The sequence below is a fragment of the Balaenoptera acutorostrata genome, chromosome 2 (assembly GCF_949987535.1).
Source record: "Balaenoptera acutorostrata chromosome 2, mBalAcu1.1, whole genome shotgun sequence".
NCBI classification, from domain to species: Eukaryota; Metazoa; Chordata; class Mammalia; order Artiodactyla; family Balaenopteridae; genus Balaenoptera; species Balaenoptera acutorostrata.
This window is the reverse complement of record NC_080065.1, coordinates 180,343,675-180,367,387: the sequence shown is the minus strand read 5'-3', so window position 1 is coordinate 180,367,387 and position 23,713 is coordinate 180,343,675. Positions and strand designations below refer to the sequence as shown.

Below are 23,713 nucleotides of genomic sequence, written 5' to 3'. Positions count from 1 at the left end.
CCGTGCCCAACCCCACCGGGACCCGGGAGCGGCTCACTCCCTCTCCTCCCCCAGTGGAGAGCTTCCCCTGGCTGGCTGGTCAGAGCAGGAAGGGGGAAGCGCCCTGCCCTCTCTTGGGCCCTGGTCACTGATTCCTTGGTTGAGCCTCAAGGCCAGGTAGCTGCACCTGGGAGTGAAGGGAGGAGGGGTAGGAGGACTTCCACGCGTTCCTGACAGGGTCTGTACAGCTTGGCTCGCGGAAGGGTGTCTTCAGGTCGGCTTTGGGAGCCCAGCGCCTCCAGCCCTCCTCAGTTTCCCCCGTGCCAGGTTTGCCCCACGGAAGCGGAGCCCAGAATTCTACGGTCCCTGCTCCTCCGACCAGCCCCTCGCCTACCTCGGAGACATCAGGATTAGGATCGCCCTCCTCCCGCGATCCCGCGGTACCAGGAGTCGGGGGCGACCTGTGAGCGCCCTAAGGGAGGCGGGGCCGAGACGGCTAGTGGGCGGGGCCGGGAGGGGCGGAGCTGCTCCCGGCTCCTGTCCAGCTTGCCCGCCCGCCCGCCCTGACTCACCCAGCCCGTCCCGCGAACTCTGCGGGAGTCCCGGCCGCTCCGCTCCCAGGGACACAGGAGTTGGAACAAGCGTCCGGCCCGTGAGGTGAGTAGGTGGCTCTCCGCCCCTGGGGACCAGGTGGCGGGGTGAGGATCTGGCCCACGGGAGGACCGCCCCAGGTGCGGCTGGCCCTGTGACCTGAGCCCAACGCCGTCTGGGGCACAGAAGGAGCTGGGGGGTGGGGTGGGGGGTGGGGTGGGGGGTGCAGAGAGAGGCCCCGCCCTGGCTAGCCCAAGGGCGCCTGTCAGGGAGCCCGGCAGGCCTGGCCAAGGACGGAGTGAAGATCAACAGGTTGGGGTCCACCCTGAGGGTCTTGACCATGTTCCCCTCTCCTCTGCTGCTGACGACTCAACCCTGTGAGCCCCTCAATTCCCAGAACCCTACCACTTGGGAGCCTCACCAGGCTGTCCCTTCTGGGACTCTTGAACCTCAAGACACCCCAGACCCCCCTAGTCCTGGCAGGACAGCTTGGAAAAGTACTGGGTTGGGAGTCCCCAGGCCTGGGGCCCAGAACAGGATCTGCTACTACAGGGCCACCCTCCCCCACCCAGGCCACAGTTTCTCACTTGTGTAAAAGTCCAAAGTTGGACCCTGTGTCCTCCAAGACCCATTTCAGGGCTGACAACAGTCACTGTTTCTTCTTCGCCCCTTAGCATGGGCTGTGGGTGGGGGCGGTGTGGGATGGGGCGCTGGACCAGGAGCACCCGCCACCGCCACGTGTTCAGAGGCAAGCTGGGGGCTTGGGGAAGGCCTGAGAGAGAAGCAGCAGCAGGGGTGAGGCATGGGTGGGCGGAGCTAAGGCTGGGTAAGGGGCATGTTCCTGGCCCTAGGCTGAGGAGGACAACTCAGCCTGCTGGGCAGAGCAGCCATCCTCCCTCCATTTCTTCTCTGCCTGAAGGAACCCCTTCTGAGGTTCTTTTGGCAAAGATGCTTCATCTCAGCGAGACGTTCTCGCTCAACAACGTGATCAGACAGACGGGACTTGGGGGTCTCGCCTCGAATGCCACTTGTCACAAGCTGTGACACCTTGAGCAAGTTATTTCACTCTCCTGAGTCTGGAAAACGAGGGTCCCAACATCCACGCTCCCAGAGCTGGGATAAAACGAGACACTGAAAGCATCTGGTAGCCATAATTTCTCTGCCAACACACCCCCATGAAGCCTTCTCCCCAAGCCCTCCCACCAGCCCTGTTCAGACACAGGGGGGTCAGCCTTGTGTCTGGGGAAACTTAATGGCAGGTTCGGGACGATCAAGATTGAGTCATGGAGACAAATAATGATAACCCCATGTCTGCTTCTGAGGCTGTTGTGTATATACTTTGCTCTGTGGGCGCATCCTCTGGGCCATCTGCTGGGGACCCTGGGTGTGTCTCTGCCTTCTTGCCTTTGATTGTGGACCCAGGATGGCCAGTGGGGAGCTTCCACCATTGTGAGATGGGTCCTGAAGGGTGGCAAGGACTCGGGGTCAGGAAGTTGGTCCCTGCCCATCTGTGTGGCATTTTTGCTAACAGTTACCATTCTCAGGTGAAGCAGCTAAGCAGTGTCCCTCGCAGGGGTAGGTGGACAGGGCAGGGAGAGCAGTGGGTGGCCAGAACTGGAAGAGGGCATATGGCCGGCTCCCTGGTCCTGCGTCTCTCCTCAACTTAGTGTGTACTTGCCCTTTGTACACACATGCCCTGAGGTGCACACTGCAGAGTGCCCCCAGGGTGTCCCTTTTGGTGGCTGCAATTTGGCTCCTGGGGGCTGTTGAGCCGCCCTGAGTGTGTTTCTAGCAGATTCCCTGGTGTTTGAGCCTGTGATGCACTGGAGGCATCTTTACTCGGCTTGTTGTTTAGGACAGGGTGTGAAACTGAGCACGAGGGATGGGCCATTGGGTGAGGGATCCTGTGCTCTGTCTGCACACCCCCTTGCATGTGCCGGCTGCTGGGTGAGTCAGGGCCTGAGTCAGGGGGCCCCGGAGACTGGGTGTGGGCAGGCGTGTCCCTATCCCTTGCGTGTTATCTCTGGTACTGAGGTGGGAGCCTCTGATGGGATTAAGGGGGTGTGGCGGACTGCCCCGACTTCAGCCTGGTGGGCGGGGCCTGCATCCCATATCCCCGCCCACTTCCACCTTGTCCTCACTCAGGAGTAACCCTAAGGCCTTCAAGGGTTGTGGGGACCAAAAAGGGAGGCAAGGAGGTGTCAGAGCGATTGACTGAGGTGTGGGACAGAGGCCAGGTTCCCTCCCCCCCCAGGAGATGGGTGGGAGGCTGGAGGACCGGCTGGTCGCCCAGATGCCTCCCTTCTTTGCCCAGCCTGTGCCCAGTGACAGGCTGTCAGGATGAGGACCGCAGGCCGCAGGAAACCTGAGTGATGTAAAACAGGATCTTTATATTTGGGAGCATGGATGCTGGGGAGGGAGGCAGACTGCCTAGGAGCCCCCTCAGAGGCGGTGAGGGGCTTGCTGCCTCCCTTTCCTTCCCCGCTCCAGCCTCGGAGGTGGGGAAAAAGGCTCCCGACTGCCTGTCAGGGAGGGTGATGTCCCAGCCCGTGGCCTGCGCCCCCGTGTGACTTGCGCCTGGTTGTCTGTATCTGGAATAATGATACCTTGGTCTAAAATGAAAGCCAGGGACAGACAGAGTGGGCTGGCCGCCCAGGAGCCTGGCAGCCCAGCCCTGTCCCAGTCGTAGGTGTCACCCTGGCTCTCTCCCTGTGAGTTTTCCATTTCCTGATCCTCTGCCCCATCCTCGCGCCTCCCTGCCCCTGCCTCTCAGAGGCCAGGTCTCTGTTTTCTGCCGCAGATCCTAGGCACTTGCCCCACTAGAAACGCAGGTGTCCAAGTCACTCTCACCCCCCAGGGCTGACCAGCCTTCAGCTTTGCCACTCCCTGCCCCTGGGGCCCGTAACCAGAGCCAGGCTCCAGCCGGCTTTTCCGGTTGGAGGTCGGAGGTGGTGCCCGGAGCGCCCCTGAAGGGGGTGCGGGGCCCACGCCCCGGAAGTCCCCGAGTCTCTGGGACTCTCTCTGGTCCAGTGGTGGAGGAAGCCGGGGCTGGCCGCCTGGATTCCGGGTACCTGGGGTCAGAGAAGCAGAGCGAAGTGTTTCGGATTGGCGTCAAGGGTGGGAGGAGATGCCTGGGCTCCGGGAGAAGGCCGCACGGGCACGCTGTGGGGCAGCGGCCCCGTGGACTGCCCCTCCTGAGCTCTGAGAGGGCAGGCAGAGTCCGACCGGGGCAGGGGTCCCTGGGAGCAGAGGTGGTGAAGACAGTAGTTGCCCGGCTCCAGGAAGGAGGCGAGGTCTGTGGGGGGAGGGGAAGGAAGCGCACAGCTTGTGGGTTCTGCCAGAGTTTGGCAGGGCCGAGCGCGGAGTGGGAGCAGATGCGTGTGTCTGGCTCTTCTGGGGACCCGGCACCAGGCGCGCTTAACTGAGAGTCTCTCTCTGCACCCTCCACTTCCTGCCCTCCCACAGGCGGGATGATTCCAGTGGCGGAGTTCAAGCAGTTCGCGGAGCAGCAGCCCGCCTTCAAGGTGCTCAAACCTTGGTGGGACGTGCTGGCCGAGTACCTCACCGTGGCTATGCTCATGATCGGGGTCTTCGGCTGCACCCTCCAGGTAAGGGGCGGGGCAGGGGCGGGGTCTCTAGGGGCGGGGTCTGGGAGGTTCCGGAAGTCTTCCGTTACTGTCTCTTAGTTCTGGAGACTGGAAGTCTGAAATCAAAGTGTTGACAGAGTTGGTTCCTTCCGAAAGTTGTGAGGGAGAATGTGTTCCACGACTCCCTTCTAGACTCTGGTGGCCTCAGGCATTCCTTGGTTTATAGATAACCTGTATCTATCCTCCCTGTATATTCTCCCTGTATCTTAAAAGCATCTTCCTTGTGTGTATGTCTGTGTGTCTGTGTGTGTCTGTGTCCAGATTTCTCCCTTTTATAAGGCCAAAGTCCTATTGGGTTAGGGCCCACCCCCCAATGACCTCATCTTAACTTGATTACATCTGCTCTGCAAAGACTATTTCCAAACAAGGCAACATTCACAGGTATTTGGGGGTTAGGACTTCAACATCTTTTCGAAGGACACAAATCAACCCAGCTCTTTTTTTCAGACAAAGTCGGATGCTCAGAGGTTTACTGACTCTTCCAAAGCTGGGGAACAAACTGGGGACAGTTGGGGGTTGATGGAAACTTCTCTTGCCTTCGGCCTGCTTCCTCCCCCACCCCACAACTTCCCAGGCCGCCCCAGATCCTTCACCATCTTTCACCCTCTCTCCCATCCCCAGGTGACACAGGACAAGATCATCTGTCTGCCCAGTCATGAACCCCGGGAGAACTCATCAGAGGCCCCGTGCCAGCAACTGCTGCCGCGGGGGGTCTCCGAGCACATGGGGGACCTCCGGGAGTTGAGCGGCCTCAGGAACAACCTGGACCTGCAGCAATACAGCTTCATTAACCAGCTGTGCTACGAGACGGCCCTCCACTGGTACGCCAAGTACTTCCCCTACCTAGTCGTCATCCACACGCTCATCTTCATGGTCTGCACCAGCTTCTGGTTCAAGTTCCCCAGCACCAGCTCCAAGATCGAGCACTTCATCTCCATCCTGGGCAAGTGTTTCGACTCTCCGTGGACCACGCGGGCCCTATCCGAGGTCTCCGGGGAGAACCACAAGAACCCTGCCGCCGCCAGGCGGGCAATGGTGACCATGGCAGCAGCGGCGGCAGGACCGGGGAAGGCAGGTGAGGGTGAGAAGGAGAAGGTGCTGGCAGAGCCCGAGAAGGTGGTGACGGAGCCACCGGCTGTCACCCTGCTGGACAAAAAGGAAGGTGAGCAGGCCAAAGCCCTGTTTGAGAAGGTCAAGAAATTCCGCATGCACGTGGAAGAGGGGGACATCCTGTACACCATGTACATCCGGCAGACGGTGCTCAAGGTCTGCAAGTTCTTGGCCATCCTGGTCTACAACCTTGTCTACGTGGGGAAGATCAGCTTCCTGGTGGCCTGTAGGGTGGAGACCTCGGAGGTCACGGGCTATGTCAGCTTCTGCTGCAACCACACCAAGGCCCACCTCTTCTCCAAGCTGGCTTTCTGCTACATCTCCTTCGTGTGCGTCTACGGGATCACCTGCTTCTACACACTCTGCTGGCTCTTCCACCGGCCCCTCAAGGAGTACTCCTTCCGATCTGTGCGGGAAGAGACGGGCATGGGCGACATCCCCGACGTCAAGAACGACTTCGCCTTCATGCTGCACCTCATCGACCAGTACGACTCACTCTACTCCAAGCGCTTCGCTGTCTTCCTCTCCGAGGTCAGCGAGAGCCGCCTGAAGCAGCTCAACCTCAACCACGAGTGGACGACCGAGAAGCTGCGGCAGAAGCTGCAGCGCAATGCCTGGGGCCGGCTCGAGCTGGCCCTCTGCATGCTCCCGGGGCTGCCCGACACGGTCTTCGAGCTCAGCGAGGTGGAGGCACTGCGGCTGGAGGCCATCTGTGACATCACCTTCCCCCCAGGCCTCGCACAGCTGGTGCACCTGCAGGAGCTCAGCCTGCTCCACTCGCCGGCCAGGCTGCCCTTCTCCTTGCAGATCTTCCTGCGGGACCACCTGAAGGTCATCCGGGTCAAGTGCGAGGAGCTCCGAGAGGTGCCCCTCTGGGTGTTCGGGCTGCGCGGCCTGGAGGAGCTGCACCTGGAGGGGCTCTTCCCCCCGGACCTGGCCCGGGCGGCGACCCTCGAGAGCCTCCGGGAGCTGAAGCAGCTGAAGGTGCTGTCGCTGCAGAGCAACGCCGGCAAGGTGCCCGCCAGCGTGACCGACGTGGCCAGTCACCTGCAGCGGCTCAGCCTGCACAACGACGGGGCCCGCCTGCTGGCACTGAACAGCCTCAAGAAGCTGGTGGTGCTTCGGGAGCTGGAGCTGGTGGCCTGCGGGCTGGAGCGCATCCCCCATGCCATCTTCAGCCTGGGCGCACTGCAGGAACTGGACCTCAAGGACAACCACCTGCGGTCCATCGAGGAGATCCTCAGCTTCCAGCACTGCCGCAAGCTGGTCACACTCCGGCTGTGGCACAACCAGATCGCCTACGTCCCCGAGCACGTACGGAAGCTCCGGGGCCTTGAGCAGCTCTATCTCAGCCACAACAAGCTGGAGACACTGCCCACCCAGCTCGGCATGTGCTCTGGCCTCCGCCTGCTGGATGTCTCCCATAACGGGCTGCACTCCCTGCCGGCCGAGCTGGGCCTCCTCCAGAACCTGCAGCACCTGGCTCTCTCCTACAACGCCCTGGAGCTTCTGCCCGACGAGCTCTTCTTCTGCCGCAAGCTGCGGACGCTGCTCCTTGGCTACAACCAGCTGAGCCAGCTTTCGCCCCAGGTGGGGGCCCTCAGGGCCCTCAGCCGCCTGGAGCTCAAGGGCAACCGGCTGGAGGCGCTGCCGGAAGAACTCGGCAACTGTGGGGGGCTGAAGAAGTCGGGGCTCCTGGTGGAGGACACCCTTTACAAAGGGCTGCCGGCAGAGGTGCGGGACAGGATGGAGGTGGAGTGAAGCCAGGGAGGGGCAGGTTGCGGTAGAGGCCTTCCGGATGCTACCATCCTGGAATCTCTACCGTTAGCTTCAAGGGAGGGGGCCAAGTGAGCCCAGGCCAGGAGAGGAGGAGCAGACGTGGCAGGCTGGTGGAGCCCAGGCAAGATCCTGGGATTGGTTTGTCTGGGAGGCTGTGGATCTGGGGTGGAACATCCCGGAGGGATTAACTCAGTCATAAGACTCTCAGAGCAAAACCACACCTGTGTCTTTGGCTAGCTGGCCCGCCCCCAGCCCTGGGCCAGAGCTGCTGCTGCCCCCAACCCACTCCGAACATTCTGGCTCAATCAATGCCACGTATGGGGGTGGGGCTCATCCCAATGGGATTTCAACCCTCTCTCCCTGACCAAAACAGCTTACATCTGGGGTTCTCTCCCAAGGAGGGGACACAGACGCAACGGACAAGCTCCCCCCTCCTCCACCCCCAACTTGGATGTTAATCCCCTATTTATAAGTTGTTTGCTATAGACACCTGAACTCAGAAAAATGGTTTTCATATTTGACTAGGCATCAAAATCAACAACACCAAAACAAAACATCCCAGGCCCCACCCCTGAAAGACTGACTCAGGAGGTTCAGCTGGAGGCCAGGAACTTGCCGGTAAATATAAGCATCCCAGGTAATTCTGACACAGACGGTCCCAGGCCTGTGTGTTGGGAAATGCTGACCTGCAGAGTAGATATCTGGGTGTCTAGAGGAGGGATTCTCCTCCCTCTAGAGGAGAGATTCTTTTTTTTATATCCCTAGATGCTTTGAGAAATCTGATGAAAGCTGGGCACCTCCTTCTTCAGGAAAATGCTCACGTACACATACATGAAAAGTTCTGCAAACAACTTGAGGCAATCAACAGATTCCCCCAGATCCCCTAGAGGGCTGTTTATGGACATCCTAAGGATCGGGGACCCCAGGTTAAGAACACCTGCTGTGGCGGGTACATTTTTCTGAAAACAGGCTGGGACTTTGTCTTTCAAATGTTCCCTGTGCGAGGGAGTGTATATCAGTGGGTGCTTAATAAATGATACTAACTATGAGAACTATAATCCTGGTCCCTTGTGTCCACTCCTGTCATAGTCTAAGCCTTCGATTCCACCAGACCAAGTACAGGCAAGTGGCGACAGTCACATTCCAGAATCAAGGGTATGAGTCTATCCCGGAAGCAGAGGCAGAGAGAGACCTCAGCTAACCAGGAGAAATCAGGTGGCATCGTCTGCCTAGCTTTTTTCCTGGAGAACTGCTCTTCCTCTACCTTCCCTGTTAGTCTCCCGGCTCCACAGTTTTGGATCTGCTCCACCTGTAAGTTGTCACCAGAGGAGTCGCCACAAGCCTTCAACGCCCATCACAGTGTCCCTATGCTGGAGCGGGCAGGGCACAGCCTGCCCAACCCCGACCTCCTGGGATCACCACCTCCATGGTGTCTGCAAAATGCGAGCCTCCTCCTGGCACCAGAGAGCAGAGGCAAGGTGCTCTCCGGGGGCCCCAGGGTTCCAGATGGGGACATTTTCCCAGCACTCTTCAGACCAGTTAAAGAAAATGTGTAGGCCGCGGAGGCACCAAGTAGAGGCACCAAACACCGGGGCCTATCTTCTGCGTTGTCCAGGAGCTGGGCGCAAATTCTGGGGGCAGGGCAGTTGAGGGAAGTCTTAAAATGTCCCACGCAAGTCTGATTTGGAACTCTCTGGCCTTGACCTTGGCCCCCCTCCCGGCCCCCACCCCCGTCGCCAAGGGCAGGGGTCACGCCACTGGATTCCCAGGGTCCTGACAGTGGCCCGAGCCCTACCCCGCCCATCCTACATGTCCTCGGCCAACCCTGAGCCTGCTGAAATGGAAAGGGCTTGCCCCCGGTGCCTAGTTATGGTGAGGGGGCAGCAATTAAGCATAACAGGGATCCTAATGAAGCACTGTCCGAGATGAGAAAGGCAGTTCCGAGAGGGAGTGGGTGCCAGCGAGGACCGGGCCAGGAAGAGAAAGAACGAGGCTGAGGACACACAACCATGGCGACCACCGGGGACAGCGACAGAAAAAAAAAAAAAAAGTCACGAATGCGCATGTGCAGCAGAGGCCAGGGGCGTGACCTCGTCTCCTCCTCTGTACGCTTGCGCGCTGCTTTCTCCGCCCACCGCTCTAAGCGGAACGGTGAGTGGGTTTCCACACAGCGCCTCTTGCCGGAGCGCTCGGGAATTCACGCATGCGCCTTACACTGAGAGGATTCGCACGTTGCCAGCAGCGAGCTCTAGGCGGCGTCATCCCTCCGGCCAGGACGAAGCACGCACGCGCGGAGGTTCGCACGCGGGAAGGGCGGGTGTGCACCGCGAGCATGCGCCCTGCGGAGCGAGACGGCGGCTCGGCGGGGTCATCCGAGCGCAGGCGCAGTGCGGTGTTTGTCTGCGGGACTGACGGGCGGCCGGGCGGTGCGCGGCGGCGGCGGGGAAGATGGCGGCGTCCTCCCTGGAGCAGAAGCTGTCCCGCCTGGAAGCAAAGCTGAAGCAGGAGAACCGCGAGGCCCGGCGGAGGATCGACCTCAACCTGGATATCAGCCCCCAGCGGCCCAGGCCCAGTAAGCACGGCGGCGTGGGGGAGGGGGCGAGCGGGGCGGGGCGCGCGGCGCGGGAGGCCCCGCCCCCACCTCCAGGCCCCGCCCCCGCTTCCGGGGCGCTCTAGCTCCTCCTCTCCGCCGCGCTCCCCGCTATCGGCCAGCGGTGAGAGGGTCACGGTGACCCGGGGGGCGTGGGGCCCGCGGGTTTCCGGGCAGCCCTCCCCACTGCTTGCGGGTTCCCCCTTAACGGGGCCTGGGAGCCTAGTTACCCGGCTCCAGGCGAGGCCCCCCACCTGATGACCCGCCCCCAATCACCGGGATCCTCGGAGCCTCTGTCACCTACCCTGAGCCTTGCTTCTCCTACTTCATGCGACCGTGACCACATCCAGGTTGTCTGCTAAGATGTACACATCCCTTTTCACCAGCTGATTCTACTCCCGCCATATCAGTGATTGTGTCAAGAGGTTCCCCCACCCCCCCCACCCCCGCTCCGTACCTGGGTCCTTGTCATCGTGGTTTAGCAGATAAGCCACTCACGCTCACACACGCGCACCTGGGCAGGGGACACCTGAGGTCGCTTGACCATATTATAACCATCCCTGTGGTTGTGTCTGGTGCTCCATTCTCCCCCCTCTGGGATCTTGTCATTGGGCTCAGCGGACTCCCTCCCACATACAGTTTGCCCACGTACACCAGGCCCCCTCATACTCCTCTGACTCGTTTCACTGTTGCCATCTTTCTGGCTCCTCCAAAAATAAACACGCAACTCCCAAGCGTGGCGACTTCGTCGTTTAGAATCAAGTGACTTCCCCATTCTTACCCACACCCACCCAGCCCGGGGACACCTGAGGCCAGTGCAACTCTATCTAGGCATCCCAGGGCACATACACCTCCTTTCTTATCCCACAATCTCAGTGCCTGTCTCCCTGGCGTCTTGTCACCTGGAGTCAAGAGCTACCCCCCAGCACCCACACCTGGCTCGGAATCACCATGACCACATCTAGTCTCCTTGTGATTTCCTGCCCGATCCCTTCCCCATATCCTTGAAGCTCAGAGGGAGTCAGATTTTTCCCCTCCCTACAGACCTGATGAACAGCAGCCCACACACATGCTTTCTGTTTTTGTTTTTGGCCACACCGCGTGGCATGTGGCATCTTAGTTCCCCCACCAAGGATCGAACCTGTGCCCCCTGCATTGGAAGTGCAGTCTTAACCACTGGACCACCAGGGAATTCCCCTGCCCACACACACATGCTTTCTGTGTCTCTCTTGACCCAGCAAATTGCTCTCCTTTTTATTCCCTCTGATATGATTCCTGTGGCTTATGTAGCTCCTTGTGAGGTCATCCTGACAGGAGGGGGAAGACACCTCCTCATCGGGGTTCCCCCATCACTGCCTGCTCACCCAGCCTGGCGCCCCCATCCTTGTGTAGGGTCCACTCCCCATCCTCCCTTTCCTGACCTGGGTCCGTGTGGGTTCCTCACTGGATTGGGGGGGGGTGTCTCTTGGGGCCCAGAAAAAACCCCGAGGTGGCAGTGCTGGCATTGGACACTGCCTGGGGTAAGAAGCCCAGCCAGGACTGGAGGGTCCCCGCTGGGCTCTGCAGTGCCGCTCCCCCTCCAACCCCAGCGTGGACGAGACAGGCCTAGGTACGGGGCCTGGGGTGCCTTGCAGGGTGGCTGTCCCAGATGCAGAGCGAGGCACGGTGAGACCCATGGCGAGCAGGCCCCGGGGAGCCCCCTCCAGGCGTCTGTGTCTGTGTCAGCTCCATCCCATCCTCCCAGTTCTCCCATCTCTGTCGGTTTCTACCCATCTCTGCAGTTTGGTGCCGCGTGCCTCCCCCTCCTCTTCGTTATGATTTGATTTGATTTCTTTTCTTTTGGACAAATCGGTTGTTTCCGTTGTGATTTATCGTGGTGTTGTTTTTTTTTTTTTCTTCCTTTTCCCCATCCAGTTATTGTGATCACTCTAAGCCCTGCTCCTGCCCCGTCCCAACGAGCAGGTACCAGCCTTTTTATCATCGCTGCTTGGACCTCTGCACCATTGACCTAACCGCTGCCCCGGCCGCAGAATGCCATCCCCCCCTTCCCCCTCCCACGTGCTCCGTGTGTGCGTGTGCGCGTGCGCATCCCCCCCCCCCACTCTCTGTCCATCCACACCGTCAACGTCCGGCCCACCCGGCCACTTCCTCTGTCTTCTCACCTCCCGCTCCTCCCTTCCTCTCGGGCTCAGGTTTGGACTCCCTGGAGGAGGAAACAGACTCCCTCAGCGGCCGGGAGTCTGTCGCCTGCCAAGGGGGTCACGAGTGTCCGTGCGTGTGCCTGCAGGCGTGTGCATGAGCGGAGAGAGGGAGAGCTGGGCCCTGCGCCTGCTGGTCCCCCTCAGCAGCTCAGCGAAGCCGTGTCGCCCCCTGGGCTGAGCCGTGCTAGGCTTGGACTGAGCCCCTGTCTTCTCGGGGCTGGCGCTCCCCCGGGGGTGGGGGGCCCTGGGGGTTGGAGGGCTGTGAGCACTGAGGGCCTCCGGGCAGGAAGTGGAGGAGGCCCCGGCGCCTTGGAGGGAAGGCCGGTTGGAGCAGGGGAGCAGGGTTGCAGTTGGGAAGCCTCTGGAGAAGGTGGAATTTGAGCCAAGTCTCCTGGGAGGTGGGGGCAGCACAGGGATGGAAGTAGAGGAAGCAGTCCCCCCAGGGCCCGAGGGCAGGTGCCAGTGGGTCTGGGAGCCGATGGGTGTGGGACATGCCTGTGCGAAGGGCGGGGGGGTGAGAGAGATGGGGTGGGGGTCTGGTCTCGTTGGTTCTTGTGCGTGTGAGCAGAACTAGGTTGGGAAGTGTGTGTGTGTGTGTGTGTGCACGCGCGTGCGTGTGTGTCGGAAGGTGAGGGGCTCTGTGGCTCTGCTGGAGACCCTGTGGCATGTCGTCTCCCCGTCTGCGTGGGTTTGTGCCATGCCCTGTGTGCGTGTGCCTACGTGTGTCGACTGACAGCCTGGTACGTGTGAGGCTCCTGATGGCCGCATGCCCTCCCCACACCCGCCCCGTGTCCTTTCTCGTTCTCTTTCATTCATTCTACTCTCTCTCTCTTTCCCCTTCAGCCTCTCGTTCTCATTCTGCCCTCCTGACCTGCCGTGGGCCCGGTACCACCTCTGTGACTTCTGTTTTCAGGGTCTTTGTCTACCTCCCTCCACCCCACCTTAGCCACCCCGCGCCGGCCCCGCTCAGACGCCTACCGTGCGTCAGTTTGTGGGCCTGGCTGGAAGCCTCTGTCCCCTTACAGCCTTGGCCACGGGTTCTGGGGCAGCCCTCAGAGGGCCCGGTGGACTGTGTAAGGGAGGGGACCGACAGGACACCACACCGAGAGGTGTGGGGAGGAGAGGGGTGTGGTCCTCACTCAGAAAGGGGGCCCTGGTGCCCCCAGGGAACCTGAACCTGACAGGGATCCAGGGTCCCGGTGCAGGGGGAGCTCGAGGGTCCTTGGGAGCCCCGGAGGTTGTCCAGCCAGAGAGGGAGGGATTAGGACTGGGATTCTGGCCCTGGCAGAGCAGAGCAGCGGGGAGGGCATGGGAGGAGAGGCCTCCGGGCCAGTGGAGGGGACTGGGCCCGGCCACGTCCCCGGGGTCCCCAGAGCTCTTCCATCACTCCCGCCAGGCCCTCCTAGGACTGCAGGCCAGGCTCATAGACCTGCCCCTCGCTCTGGCTGCGGTCAGGGTTGCAGGCCAGCAAAGCGCCCAGGCACCAGGTGCTGCACCATACCTGTCTCTACCCGTTGATCACTGGGCCCACGTCACCAGGTGCCTGGAGAACTGTGGGAGGAGAAGGTGGGCCGTGCGGGAAGTGTGGAGAGAGAGGAGGGGGCGTCAGCCAAGGGCTAAGGAGAATGGCAGGCCCCCAGCTCCTGGCCTGCTCTCCAGGGGAAGGTGAACCTGGGAGGTGCTTGTAGCCTGCAGCCTCCCCAGCCAGGGGCTCCCCTTCTGGAGGCCGAGTGCCAGGGTCTCCGGGGTTCACTGGAGGGTTGTCACCCTGGCCCCCACTCCCCGCCCTGTGGCCTGCCCAGCCAGGAGGCTCCTAGGCCCTCAGGGAATCTGCTCTCCTTTCCCAGGCCCCTCTCCGGCCTGTCTCTGCAGCGCCTCCTCTGGGCAGCTGGGCCCCAAGCCTCAGCTCCCGTCTGTCTGTCTCCTGCCCTCCCGTCCCCTAATGCCGCCTGCCCGTCCTGGGGTGCCCGCTGCCTGCCCGCTGCCTGCCTGCCTGCCTGCCTGTAGCATGCCCGAGCTGTCCGCATGCAGGCTTCTGGAAAGAACCAAACTCGCCGCCTGGCCCAGCCCCTGCCCCCCACGTCCCGCTGGCCCCTGGAGGGGCTGTGCCACCTGGATCCCCTCACCCGGAGGACACAGGCCCAGCCTGGGGTCCTGCCCCTGACTCGTCGGCCGTAGCTCTGCAGGCCAGGCCGGGAGGCTCACCGATGAGCCCGCTGGCCAGAGGGCGGCCCTCCCTGACCCTGAAACAGAATGCTGGGCGAGGCAGCTGGAAGCCTGGGTCCCTTGCCCACTCTCTCCCCAGGGTGGTCCAGCCAAGGTCAGCGCTGCCCACAGCGCCAGAGCTCGGGCTGATCCCAGCGGGCATTCCTGCCTTGTGTGGTCCAGAGTGTGGGCGTGGTGGCCCTGGGCCTGCTTCCCAGGCGGAGGTGGGGAGGAAAGGGACACAGTGGGGAGGCTGCCTGCCCGAGGGACAGCATCCGCCTCTGGGCCTCCGTTTTCTGTCAGGGGAGGCTTGGGGATGAACCCTCAGCCTCTGGGGACCACCCCACCTCAACAGCCCACCGCAAGCCCTTCCAGGTTGGAGGAGTGGGGGGGACGTGGGAAAAGGCACCTTAAGAGTGGTCTGGGAGCGGGGAGCTCCTCCAGCCCAGCAGGGCAGGGGGCTGTGCCGGCCTACCTGAGGGATGCCAGGGAGGGGAAGATGAGGGTGCCAGGCCCTTGAGTTGGGGCCAGGTGGGAGCTAACCTCCTCCCCGCCCCTGGTTCTCACCACCCCAGCCCTGCAGCTCCCACTGGCCAATGATGGGGGCAGCCGCTCACCGTCCTCCGAGAGCTCCCCGCAGCACCCCACGCCCCCAGCCCGGCCCCGCCACATGCTGGGGCTCCCGTCAACCTTGTTCACACCCCGCAGCATGGAGAGGTGAGCGGCTAGGGTGGCTGGTGGGAGGGCCGGAAAGTCGGGGCTGGGGCGGGGCGGGGCGCAGGGCCAGCCTCAGGGAGGAGCTGGTGAGCTCTGTGGAACCCCTGTGTGTTAGGGGCTGGGGTGGCCTCAGGTTGGTCAGGACCCCCATTCACCGGCACCCACTCTCTGTCAACTCAGCATCGAGATTGACCAGAAGCTGCAGGAGATCATGAAGCAGACGGGCTACCTGACCATTGGGGGCCAGGTACTGCCCTTCCCTTGGCCCCCCCAGGGAGGGTGGGCAGGACGCAGCTGGTAGGATCTGGGTTGGGGTGGAGGGCAGAGGCCCGGTGGACCCCCAGCCCTGGCTGTCCTCGCCAGCGCTACCAGGCGGAAATCAACGACCTGGAGAACCTGGGGGAGATGGGCAGCGGCACCTGTGGCCAGGTGTGGAAGATGCGTTTCCGGAAGACGGGGCACGTCATCGCTGTCAAGGTGAGCCCGCCCCTGCCCCGGGTGGGCCCCGCGCCCCAGGCTCGGCGCTAAGGCCTCTGCTGTCCCGTGCAGCAAATGCGGCGCTCGGGGAACAAGGAAGAGAACAAGCGGATCCTCATGGACCTGGACGTGGTGCTCAAGAGCCACGACTGCCCCTACATTGTGCAGTGCTTCGGGACCTTCATCACCAACGTGAGCCGGCCGGCCGCCCCCCAAGCCTCCCATGCTGGTCTCTGAGCCAGCCCTGTGCCCCCCGCCCCTCCCCCAGGACCCGAGCGTGTCTGGGGTGGGCAGGAGGGTACAGCCACCCCGCCAAGCCGCCACCTGCTGTCCCCGCAGACGGACGTCTTCATTGCCATGGAGCTCATGGGCACGTGCGCCGAGAAGCTCAAGAAGCGGATGCAGGGCCCTATCCCTGAGCGGATCCTGGGCAAGATGACGGTGGCGGTGAGCGGCTGGGTGGGGCGCGGGCGGGCGGGTGGTCCCCCCCCAGGCCCTGTCCCTGCCATCACTGGTGCCCTCCTCTGCCCGCGCCACAGATCGTGAAGGCACTCTACTACCTGAAGGAGAAGCACGGCGTGATCCACCGGGACGTCAAGCCCTCCAACATCCTGCTGGATGAGCGGGGCCAGATCAAGCTCTGCGACTTCGGCATCAGCGGCCGCCTCGTTGACTCCAAAGCCAAAACGCGGAGCGCAGGTTGCGCTGCCTACATGGCAGTAAGTGGGGCCCAGCAGCGTCCGGCGGGCGGGCGTGAGGGGCGGCGCACCCACCCCAGCCACAGGGGTACATCCACCCTCTCCTACTTCCCACCGGCAGCCTGAGCGCATCGACCCCCCGGACCCCACCAAGCCCGACTACGACATCCGGGCCGATGTGTGGAGCCTGGGCATCTCCTTGGTGAGTTGGGGCCCCTGCTCTCCGAGACCAGGGGTGGGGTCTTCTCGGGGTATGGAGTCAGGTGGCGGGAAAGGGCAGGATCCTGTCCTTGGCCGGCCCAGCCCTGCTCATCTCTCTCCCAGGTGGAGCTGGCGACGGGACAGTTTCCCTACAAGAACTGCAAGACGGACTTTGAGGTCCTCACCAAAGTCCTACAGGAAGAACCCCCGCTCCTGCCCGGTCACATGGGCTTCTCGGGGGACTTTCAGTCCTTCGTCAAAGACTGGTGAGGGGACTTCCCTGGTGGCACAGCGGTTAAGACTCCACGCTCCCGATGCAGGGAGCCCGGGTTCGATCCCTGGTCAGGGAACTAGATCCCACATGCATGCCGCAACTAAGAGTTAAAGACTGGTGAGGAACCCCGGCCCCGCTCTCCGCTCTGGAAGGCAGGGTGAGGTCAGATGTGGCCCTGCACCCAGGCCACTGGGGAGGGGAGAGGGGCCCCAGGATGGGGTGGGGGCTGGAGCCCGAGCCCCGGGAGCTAGGAGTTGGGTTTGGACTCAGCCTGAGGGGACACCTGGCCCCAGGGGTACTTGGCAGGGTAGCCCTTGGGCTTCACCTTGGGGGAGCTGTGAACAAGCAGAGGCACCCCAGGGCTAAGGGCTCTGAGTGTCCTGCACCAACTGGCAAGAGTAGCGCACGCGGGACGTCCACATTGGAGCCTCCCGTGGGGGATCCCACCCACCTCTCCCATGGGTGTCTCACGGCGCACGTTGGGCTTCTGTCACGTTGGGGGGCCCAAGCGCCCGGCCGGGAGATTGCGGGCTTCTACCCACAGATCTTGCAGACCCGACTCAGCCACGAGGGCGGCCAGGCCCCTCCTCCCTGCTCTCACTTCTCTTCCTCTCCTCTTCTCTCTCCAGCCTTACTAAAGATCACAGGAAGAGACCAAAGTATAATAAGCTACTTGTGAGTACCCGGGGCCCTCCCCAGCCCCCATCCTAAGCCCCCCGCCATACTGGATGCCGGGCCTGAGCAAGGCCAGCAGGGAAGACGCCCTTGCCCTAAATGCCCTGCCTTGGGCCCCACAGGAACACAGCTTCATCAAGCGCTACGAGACGCTGGAGGTGGACGTGGCATCCTGGTTCAAGGATGTCATGGCGAAGACCGAGTCGCCGCGGGCGAGCGGGGTCCTGAGCCAGCACCACCTGCCCTTCTTCAGGTAGCCGCACAGCGGCGGCCAGCCCACTGGGGGCCGGGGGCGTGGCCACCAGCCCCCCCTTTCCCACCCGGCCACCCAGCTGCCCGCCAGGGGAGCCCTGGGACCTGGACGGCCGCCGAGGGCTGAGGACAGAAAGTAGGGGGCGCCGACCCACCCCTGACTCCCTGCCCGCCAGCCATGGACAGATGGGCCCACCAGGCCCCAGCCCTTCCCGTCCCAGGATCAGCCGGCTGTGCGCATCCCCCCCGACAGACACTGTGAACGGAAGACAGCAGGCCGCGAGCAGACTCGCTATTTATTCAGTTGTAACCTCTGGGCTGGGGCGGCCCCCAGGGGCCGGGAGAGAGCCGCCCGTCCTGTCCCCTCCCCTCCACACCGCGCTGTCCCACTGCCGCCTCGCACGCACATGCACCCTGGCTCTGTCTCCCTCTCTCTGTCCCCTCCCTCTCTACCTCTCTGGCTTTCCCTGTCTCCCTCCCTGCCTCTGCCTCTCCTGGCCCAGGCCCTGCCACCCCCGGCGGGACCCCTGGGTCCCTTTAGGTCTCCGGCAAGCCATGAGTCAGTTGGCTGGTGTCCTTGCCCTGGGCAGGTGGGCTGGACGTTGTGACTGCAGCCAGACCCGGGCTGGTCTCTCTCTCTTTCTCTTTTTGATCTCAGGGGGTCCTTTTTGGAGTTTATCGTATTTTATTGTACTTGGTGGGGTGTTTGGGGGGGTGGGGGGAGGAGAAGAGCTTGTTCTCATGGGGTTTGTCGGTACCTTCAGAAACTTTTACCAAAGTCATGTTTAGCTGCTTGTGGTGGCAGCCCCCCGATGGCCCACGGGCGCTGGGGGGCTGGGGGCCGAGCCGTGGGGCCTGGGCCACCCCGCTGGGGAGAGACTAGTCCCAAAGGTGGGCTCTGGGAGGGCGGGGTGCCCCTCCCTCGGGGCTGGAGACTGGCCACAGCTTGTAGGGGTGAGTTGAGGACCTCGGGGGGTGTGGAGGGAGCCCAAGGGGCCATGGCCACACAGGGTGGCCTTCAGGGAAGGCAGGCGTGGGGCATGGTGGAGGGCAGCAGGTGCCGGTGAGGCAGAGGCTGAGGAGGGAATGGGTGACAGGAGCAGGGGCCATAGGGCCCGGGGAGGCAGGGATTGAGGGTGTGTGGAGTGGACGGGGGGGTCTGAGGATGTGTGACAGGGACAGAGGTGGGACAGGCCGAGGGCTGGGCGTGTGGAGGCAGTCACACCCTCGTAGTGGCCTTGAGCGCCCCTCGACTCACCCAGAGCTGGCCAGTCCCCAGCCCACGCTGAGGCCCGGGCCCTGGCATCCCCGGGACCCTGGGGAGCAGCCAGAGCAGGAGGGGGTGTGTTTCCTTTTTGTTGGTGATGCATGCAAATCAAGTGGACAACGAAATAACAGAACAAAAAAAAAAAGAAAAACAAAAGAAAACTCCAGAAAAACCACAAAAAGCAACCAACACCAAAGGTGAGGAAGGTCGCTGGATGTAGCTGAAGCAATCTAGACTAGGCATCACTGTACCCTCCATCTATCTCACTGACTGTAGTTGCTACTAGGATAGTCACAAAACGCCGCATGTTTTAAAAAGTACTCGAAGTCATCTTTTCTCTGCCCCCCCTCGGGGGAGGCCACCTTCTCTCGCTCCAATCCCCTTAGTGAGGGGAGGGGGCAGGGTGCGGGGCCAGTAGGCCTGGCCCCCGCCCTCCCTCATGGGCCCCAGCCACAGGGGCCTTTGTGGGTAGCCGGGAAGGTTGCGTGGCTGGCCCCAAGGGCCAGCTGCCTGAGTTTTTATTTAACTTTATTTTCTGTTTTGTGAGTGTGTGTCGGCCCGTTCCCCGTCCCCGCCTTCAGTGTTAAATGGGAGCCTCTCCTTCCCCCCTGCCTTTTCCATGTCTCCCCGCCCCCCACCCCAGTCACCAGTCACCAGCCATCCCTCTCCATCAGGCAGAGGGTGAAGTGGGCAGGTGGGGGCCTGGGGCGGCCTGGGCCCAGCCCATGGTCCACAACCCCTTCTCAGGCCGCCAGTACTGCCCCATCCCTTTTTAAAACAAAACGCCCTCGTTTGTAAATCCTTAGACGCTTGAGAATAAAACCCCTCCCTTTTCTTCTGCTGTGTCTGTGGTGTATGTCCTGAGCCTGGCAGGGCCTGGCAGTGAGGTGGGGGAAGGGGCCAGGGAAGGGGTCGTGAGCCCCGACCTTGGGGCTGGGGGGCTGGGGGATCGGGACCATTCTGGTGGATGGGGCCTCTGCAGCGAAGAGAGGCAGGCAGGGCTGGGGGCTGGTGGGGTGGTGTTTGTAGTGACTAGCCCCATATCTAATGGCCAGTGTGAGGGACCTCCCCCCAACCAGATAGCTACTGGTCTGGCCAGAGAGCCCTTAATCCCCAGCAGGCCTTGGCCGTGGGCTCTGGTGTCGGCCCATCAGTGTGCCGCCCCCGCTCCCTGCCTCCCCAAATGGCCCCCCAGCCAAGGCCAGAGCCGCCTGCCCACCTGCTGGGCCCAGTGCTGCCTCAGCCGGTCCAGCATGCTGGGCACCGTGATCCTGCTGCTGGCCCTGCTCCCAGGGACGACCACCGTGCCCAGCGAGCCAGCTGGTATGTACAGGCAAGGGGACATGGCCCAGCACACCTCCATTCCCGTGTTACCCTTTCTCAGTGCACCCTCTCATCCACCCCCCTGGGGGAACGGGGGTGGGTGGGAGGTGGGGTCTGCCCCGTCCCCCGTTTTCCAGGTTCTCTGGGATCCCCAACTTCTTCAAAGTCCCGGCAGCCATGGTGAGACCAAGGGCTGTGGGAGGGGAGCAGTCTGCGCCAATGCTTTTAGGGACTGTCTGTGCCGGTGATCCTGGACATTTGAGAACATCCTTTGATGAGGACCCCAGCTGAGCGCCTCCTTAAGGCAGAGGTCTGTGTCATTGTGGTGCATGTGTGTGTGACCACACACCCCAGTGGAGGCTCCCCTGTGCCTCTACCCTTTGCCGCTGCTGCCCTCAGCCTGCGAGTGAGTGAGGAACACCGACAAAGGGAAAAGGCCCAGACCCTGGTGGCCAGGCTGGGCCTCCACGATGCCCAAAGGGCTGGGGGGAGAGCACCTTGCTATTCTTCCCTCCCCTTAGAAAGGCAAGAATGGGGCCGGCACCCTCCCCCCAAACGGCCCTGCTGTGACCCCAGAGGAGCCCCTGGTCCTCGGTGGGTGAGCGGGGGGTTCAGACTCCAGAAGGGGAGGACCTTTGACCTCACCCAGGCAGACCCTCCACCATCAGGTGCCCCTCGACCCCTTCCCGGCCAGGGATTCCCTCGCTCACTGGGGGTGGAGAAGTAGAGGTCTGGGAAGGGGGCTCCTCCCCAGGAAGGCGCAGCTTTGCGCCCAGGCTCAGGGGCTGGGCTGGGCTGTCCCCCGGGTCTCCAGGGAGTACATCACAGCTGCTTTTCAGCTGTCGGTGGGAAGCGCGGAGACGAGCGCGGGTGAATCCTCCACCGCAACTGCATCCATTTTCCAAAGTAGGCAGTGGAGGCGAGGTTGGCTCACTTGCCAGGGGGGCCTAAGGGACAGCGCATCCTCCTTCCCCTGTGCCACCCTTTCTCCCTGCCAGCGTCCCCGTTCCCCGCGGCGCCAGGGCCCAGGCTGCGCCGACCCCTTTTCAGTCTGGAGCTGTCGGACGCGGAGGACGCCTTCCCGCGCCGCGCGGGGCCGCTGGAGGTCCCGGCCGACAGCCGCGTGTTCGTGCAGGTACGGACGGGGGGCTCACCGAGGCCGGGTGGCAGCCGGTGGGGGCAGCCGACCCTGACCGCGACCCCGCCCCCCAGGCGGCCCTGGCCCGTCCCTCCCCGCGCTGGGGCATGGCCCTGCACCGCTGCTCGGTGACACCATCCTCACGCCCGACCCCGGGCCCCGCCCTGGCGCTGCTGCGCGGGGGCTGTTCCGCCGACTCCTCGGTCACCTTCCCGACACCGCGGCCGCTCCCAGGTGCCGCTCGCCCCGCGCGCTTCAGCTTCCGCCTGCGCCCGGTCTTCAACGCCTCTGTGCAGTTCCTGCACTGCCAGCTGAGCCGCTGCCGCCGCCTCCGGGGAGCCCGCCAGACGCCTGCGCCTCTGACGCTGTCTTCACCGTCGCCGGTGCTCGGGCACGGGGCAGGGAATCTGGGCGCCCGGGCCCGTCGGGAGCTGGGCACAAGAGCCTCTGGCATCTGAGGGAGAAGCCCCTTAGGGTTTGGGGATCTGGGGGTCTGGGAGCTTTTGGACGTGGGGGCGGAGGTACCTCGAAACTGGGAGTAGGCACTGGGTCTCAGGCTGGGGTTGGGCGCAGGGACGTCCGAAGGGGCCGAATTTCCAGGGGTCTAGTGGTGCGACACCTGGTTGCAATATAGTGCTGGACACAGATCTCTTGGGAGCCCTGGGGACCCGCCCCTGGAGCCGGGGCCCTGACATCCCCGCCTCTTGCCTCCCCCTCCTCCCAGTGTCTGCCTCAGGATGAGGCGTGCGCGGGCGCCGGCAGTGGCCGCGATGAGAGTCTGGGTGCCGACAGCCCTCACCTGCACACGCTGACGCAGCCCATCGTGGTCACGGTGCCGCGGCTGCCCCCCAGTGAGCACGCAGCAGTCCTCAGCGGGGGTCTCTGGGGTCGGGAAGGGGGATGGGGAGGACATCTGAGGCATGAGCCCAGTCTCTGCGTTGTACTCCTCACAGGGCCACCCAAGGGCGTCCCCGGCACAGCCGTGCGACCCGAGCCTCCCGCGCCGGCCCCGGGGATCCTGGAGCCCGCGCCGGTGGTAGCACTTGTGTTGGCCGCCTTCGTGCTGGGCGCCGCTCTGGCCGCCGGGCTCGGCCTCGTCTGCGCTCACTCAGGTACCAACCTGGGTCCGCCGGGATCTCCGCCTGGGCCCCAGCCTATTCCCACGAGTCCGGACCCCTGGTCGCAGCGATCCCAGCCTGCTCGGGCCTGACCATCCCTAGACCTGCTTCCGCTACGCCTGCAGCAGCCCCCCAGGGGGCGCCCTTGCCCCGGCCCAGCGCGCGGCAACCCCTACTCCTCAGCCTGCCTCTCCTCTCCAGCGCCCCCGCCCCCCGGCCCGCCCCCGAGAGCCTCGCCCAGCGGCCCACCGCCCAGGAGGCCCCAGTGAGGCAGGTAAGTGTTAGGGGGAGGGAAGAGGGGGAGTGTAACCTGGGGCCGGTAGGACGGATGGAGGAGGGAGGTGATAATGACTCTTCATAGCGTGTTCTCTCTGCCAGGCGGAGTACCAAATGTTTTACGGATATTAATCCTTGTAACCAGCTTCAGGTAGATACTCTTATAATCCCCATAATAGAGATTTTAAAATGAGGTAATCTCTGAAATTAACTTGCCAAAGGTCACAAAATTTGGTGGAGCTGGGATTCGAAATCACGTAGTGGGTGACCCGCGGCCGACTGCGGGCTTAGTGTCGTAAGAAAGAACCTCAACACCTCAAGACAGGCACACTAGGCAAGGAGAATTCGGGTTTCAGACCTAGCACCCACCCTCGCCCCGGCACACAGACTGATGGGACGGCCAATGATCGGTTGGGAAGGGGGTGACCTGACGTAGCGTCCTCTCCCCTGCTCAGCCTGAGTCGCCCCTCTCCAGAGACAGCGCGCCCCCATCAGGGTCCGGAGACATACCAGCCACAGCCTTGGACCAGGCCCGCCAGGACCTGAGACTCGATGGGACTAAGATCCCTGCGCCCCGCGCCCCCTCTTGCTCCTCCTCCCACCCTCCCACCTGGGCTCAGAATAAACATCTGGCCTGAACTGCAGTGTTCTCAAGTCTGCGTGTGCGCGTGGCGCGGGGGTGGGGATTCCAGAGTGGAAAAGGTCCAGACTGGAGGGGTGGAGCTTTGGGGCGGGGCTCATAAGCCCTTATATATACGTGTGCGGTTACCGCCCAGGGGAGTCCCAAGGGCATTTTGTCCCAAACAAAAAGGGGACACTCAACCCCACCAGCTTAAATTTAAAAATAAGCTTCGTTTCCTTCTCCACCCCTGCACCGCCCACCTGCCTTCTCAACCCCAGGATTTCTCCGCTCTCCACTCCCACCGCCCGGACCCTGCCCTCGCTAGGGCCTCGAGCTCAGGCCTCTGCTCCAGTCTCCTCTCCGTCTAGCCTAAAGGTCCTTAAATCCCTCCTGCCCGAGCTTCTCCCTCCTCAGAGCATAGACAAGGGGGGGACTATTAGCTCCATTTTACGGTTGAGGAAACTGAGGCTCGGCAAGGCCAAATCACTTGCTCACCAGTCAGGGCTGGCCGACCCCACAGCCCAGGCTCTTGGCTACAAAGCACGTAATAGGAGTTTCACAAGACGTAGTCCT

General features: G+C 62.8%; 3 protein-coding genes across 4 annotated transcripts; all 3 read left to right on the top strand.

The window, feature by feature from the left end:
* Nucleotides 1-528: 528 nt before the first annotated feature.
* Nucleotides 529-8,259, top strand: LRRC8E (leucine rich repeat containing 8 VRAC subunit E). The gene is made up of 3 exons (XM_007169053.2): nt 529-636; nt 4,036-4,178; nt 4,839-8,259. The coding sequence occupies exons 2-3, from the start codon at nt 4,041-4,043 to the stop codon at nt 7,086-7,088; spliced, it is 2,388 nt and encodes a 795-aa protein (XP_007169115.2). The 5' UTR covers nt 529-636; nt 4,036-4,040; the 3' UTR covers nt 7,089-8,259.
* Nucleotides 8,260-9,455: 1,196 nt separating this feature from the next.
* Nucleotides 9,456-19,498, top strand: MAP2K7 (mitogen-activated protein kinase kinase 7). 2 transcript variants are annotated; one of them, XM_007169050.3, is made up of 12 exons: nt 9,458-9,678; nt 11,611-11,658; nt 14,678-14,819; nt 15,000-15,066; nt 15,183-15,296; nt 15,369-15,488; nt 15,636-15,743; nt 15,836-16,015; nt 16,116-16,196; nt 16,319-16,461; nt 17,099-17,144; nt 17,267-19,498. In XM_007169050.3, exons 1-12 carry the CDS (start codon nt 9,555-9,557, stop codon nt 17,399-17,401), a joined length of 1,308 nt encoding a protein of 435 aa, XP_007169112.2. In that variant the 5' UTR covers nt 9,458-9,554; the 3' UTR covers nt 17,402-19,498. The 2 variants fall into 2 exon arrangements, with proteins under 2 accessions (XP_007169114.2, XP_007169112.2); XM_007169052.3 differs by lacking the exon at nt 11,611-11,658 and having other exon boundaries at nt 9,456-9,678.
* Nucleotides 19,499-19,839: 341 nt separating this feature from the next.
* On the top strand, nt 19,840-23,696 carry TGFBR3L (transforming growth factor beta receptor 3 like). Its single transcript, XM_057540801.1, has 8 exons — nt 19,840-19,986; nt 20,985-21,121; nt 21,199-21,507; nt 21,591-21,599; nt 21,849-21,975; nt 22,078-22,236; nt 22,444-22,516; nt 22,621-23,696. The coding sequence occupies exons 1-7, from the start codon at nt 19,917-19,919 to the stop codon at nt 22,509-22,511; spliced, it is 879 nt and encodes a 292-aa protein (XP_057396784.1). The 5' UTR covers nt 19,840-19,916; the 3' UTR covers nt 22,512-22,516; nt 22,621-23,696.
* The last annotated feature ends 17 nt before the right edge of the window (nt 23,697-23,713 follow it).